The 3,473-nt window shown below is 58.7% G+C and overlaps 1 protein-coding gene across 1 annotated transcript; it reads left to right on the top strand.

Moving 5' to 3' along the window:
- The first annotated feature begins 807 nt into the window (after nt 1-807).
- On the top strand, nt 808-2,781 carry ACKR1 (atypical chemokine receptor 1 (Duffy blood group)). The gene is made up of 2 exons (XM_077760142.1): nt 808-1,363; nt 1,760-2,781. Exons 1-2 carry the CDS (start codon nt 1,340-1,342, stop codon nt 2,729-2,731), a joined length of 996 nt encoding a protein of 331 aa, XP_077616268.1. The 5' UTR covers nt 808-1,339; the 3' UTR covers nt 2,732-2,781.
- The last annotated feature ends 692 nt before the right edge of the window (nt 2,782-3,473 follow it).

Raw genomic sequence — 3,473 nt, 5'->3', positions numbered from 1 at the left:
CTGAACCCGAAACGAGCTGGCACCCTGGGAGGACAGGGGACCCTCTGTGTAAGGGACGCGCCCTGTGAGTCTTTGTGTCCCTCCTCTGGCCGCATGCACCCCAATATAGATGAGAAAGAGCTACCTGGTGGAACTGGAGTTAAAACACCCCGTGCTTTCTTGGAATGGAAGAGTGTCGTCTAACAGGCTCTCATCCTTCTGACTCCAATACTCCATGACTCACCCCTCCCCATATCCGGGCCAGCCCTTTCCCCACCCAAGAGACAGAGTCAAATGCAGGGTGGGGAATGACCCAGGAGAGACCCGGAGAAGCAGCGCAGGGAAAGGGGCTGCGGAGGAGCAGAGGCGTTGGCTCACAGGGGTGAATGCTTTCTCTCTGCGAGCCCCAGAGATGTCGAAGACCCCAGCCCTGCGAGGAGCTTCACGTTTGGTAGGATGCCAGGCCAGTGTAGCGGCTCCAGAGCCGTCATGATCCCCAAGAGAAATACGAATAGCGATTACTCCATCGGCGACATCCCAAAACCTGCTGTCCCATTGTCCCCCAGAGGCTGCTCTCACTTGTCACACCGTGTGTGGTGCTTGGTATGGAAAATGCACTCACTGCACCCATAGGTGGTTAGACAGACACCCAGTCCCTCCCTGAAGTAGCTTCATTATGCAGGCTGGGCAGGTAGCTGCCCCCCAGCCTTTCTCTTACTCCCACTGGGCCAGCCAGACACCTGCGTAACACCCCCAATGCAGATCTGTGTACACGGCGGGCAGTGCGCAGCCACACACACTGGCCCTCAGGCTNCCCACTCACACGCCCCCCACCCCCCAACATGTCACCCTGGAGCTATGTTTCCTTTGGATCCAGTTCAAGGGGATGGAGAAGCAGTGAGAGTCATCCGCGGCCCTTTCCCTCTACTTTCCCAGAACGCCTCTTATCTCTGTCTTACACGTAACCCCTGGCCCCTCTTCCTTCCTTGTGCTTGAAGGATCCGTCCCTTCTGGAAAGCCCCCTGGCTCCTCTGCCTCCCTTTCTCCCTTTGGGAAAATACCCACTTTCTGGTTCCCACCTTTTCCCTTTCCCGAGTGCGGGTCATGCAGGTCCCCACTAAAGGAATCCAACCTCAAAACAGGAAGCCCTGGGCTGGTGCCCCACCGTGGGCCCAAGGCCGAGGCAGGCAATGGGCGTGGGGCAAAGGCTTCCTGAATTCCCCGCTCCCCCCGCCGCCTGTCCCAGGGCCCTGCCCAGAACTGATGGCCTTCATTAGCCCCTGGTACTTATCTTGGAGCCGCAGTCAACGACAGGACGTCCCCGGCCCTTGCCTCTGCGTGCTCTGAGCCCGGCAGCACCATGGGGAACTGTCTGCGGCACCAGGTGAGTGTGGGGGCCAGGCCCGCAGCCCCCCGCCTCTCGGCACATGCCCTCTTTCTGTCTGCCCCTTGCTGGTCTTCATACGCCTCCCCTTCTCTCCTCGTCCCTTGTCTCTTACTCTTCCCTCTTCTCTCCTTCTCACTCTGGTCTCCTGGGCGCCCCCATCATTGTCCTCAGTGACCTCCCCCTTTCCAGCCAGGCCCCTGGTGCCCTCGCCCTGACGTTGTCCGGCCCCCTCCCCTGCCCCTCTCTCCCAGGCTCCGGGCCTCCCTGGGCCTTCCTCTCCTGCCGTCCCCCCTGCCTCGACTCCCCCTGCCCCTCTCCTGGCCTTCATTCCCCGAGGACTCCTCAGTGCGGCGAGCAGATGATCTGATTGTCCCCTTTGGGGATGTCCTCTAGGTGGCCGGTGAGGACTCTGCGAAGGTCTCCCTTGGAGAAGATATTTGGGCTGATTTCAATGAGTCCTACGAAATGAACTATAACTATAGCGATGTGGAGGCCGCTGCCCCCTGCCGCTCCTGCCACCTGCTCGACGACTCCTCGCTGCCCTTCTTCGTCGTCACCAGTGTCCTGGGCATCCTTTTGGGGGGCGCTCTTCTCTTGGCGCTTCTCAGACCTCTCCTCTACTGCCGGGTCTTCCCCGGGCGGCCGGTCCTCATCCAGCTGGCCGTGGGCAGCACCCTCTTCAGTATTGTGGTGCCCATCCTGGCACCAGGGCTGAACGGTTTCCTGAGCACGGTCCTGTGCCACCTGGCCCAGTTGCTCTGGTACGGCTCAGCCTTTGCCCAGGCTCTGCTGATCGGGTGCCACGCCTGCCTGGGCCCCAAACTGGGTGAGGGCCACGTCTCCGGCATCGCCCTGTGGCTCCCTGTGGGACTCTGGGGAGCGGCTCTTCTCCTGGGGCTGCCTGTCACACTGGCCAGTGACACTTCCAGTGGACTCTGCTCCCTGACGTTCAACAAGAGCCCCAGGTTTCTGCCGCTCTTGCACGTGGCCACCTGCTTTATGACCTTCACCTTGCTGCCACTGGGCCTGCTGGGAGCCAAGGCACTGACAAAAGCTTTGGGCAGGCGGCCAGGCCCCCGGGCTAGTGTCCTGTGGCTCTGGTTTGTTTTCTGGTGGCCTCACGGGGTGGCTCTGGGATTGGACTTTCTTGTGAGGTCCAAGTCCATGGCGCTGTCGACATGTCTGGCCCAGCAGGCTCTGGATCTGCTGCTGCACCTGGCGGAGGCCCTGGCCATACTGCACTGTGTGGCAATGCCCCTGCTCCTGGCCCTGTTCTACCACCAGACCACCCATGCGTGCCTGCCCTCCCTGCCTCTCTCAGTAAGGCAGCCTTCTCATCTGGACCCCCCAGGAGGCAAGTCCTAGCTCTCTTTGCACCTGTCAACCTGAATTAAAGTCTATGCTACTTTTGTGAAGCTGGTGGTTTCTTGTTTTATCCAGGGATGGAGAGGAGAGGAAGGAGAAGAGAGAGAGAGAGAGAGAGAGAGAGAGAGAGATTTCATGCCAGACTTTGCTGCCAGCATCTGTTTCTCTCATTGGCCTGGGGAGAAAGTGAATGGTGAACAGACATCCTCAGGGCACACAGATGTTCTCTCTAGGGGTGTGGGGTTACTGCCATCTCAAAGGGAAAGAGAAGAGACACCAGAGTGTGAGGGGACAGCTATACCTGAATAACTAGAAGAGATGGCTTAGCAGTTGAGGAAGGAAGAGAAGCTGCTATGGAAAGCAAACGAAACAGGAATAGAAACCATAGGAACCAGAGAGAGAAGAACAGAGAAGAGTGAAGATGAGCTGAGAACGTGACTCCCCACTCTGTCTGGCATGTCCAGCCTTCCTCTCTGCCTTCTATGTCCCTGACACCTGTTGGCTTGGCTTAGAGATCTGGGGGTGGGGCGGGGGAAGGAGGAGAGAAGCATCCTGGGGGACCTCACTTAGTCTGGGAACATATCAAGATAATTCCCACAGCCACTTCCTAGGAGTCATCCCTCTAAGGTTTATTTCTCAGCAGGACCCTAATCCTAATCCCCGCGTGTGTGTGTGAGTGTGTGTGTGCTCACATGTGTGTGTGCATCTATCTGCCTCCATCTGTTGAGACCCGCATCCATGC

Source organism: Crocuta crocuta, unplaced genomic scaffold, assembly GCF_008692635.1.
Source record: "Crocuta crocuta isolate KB4526 unplaced genomic scaffold, BGI_CrCroc_1.0 scaffold133, whole genome shotgun sequence".
Lineage (NCBI taxonomy): Eukaryota > Metazoa > Chordata > Mammalia > Carnivora > Hyaenidae > Crocuta > Crocuta crocuta.
Note: the sequence above shows the minus strand (reverse complement) of the source record. Positions and strands in the feature narration are given on the sequence as shown.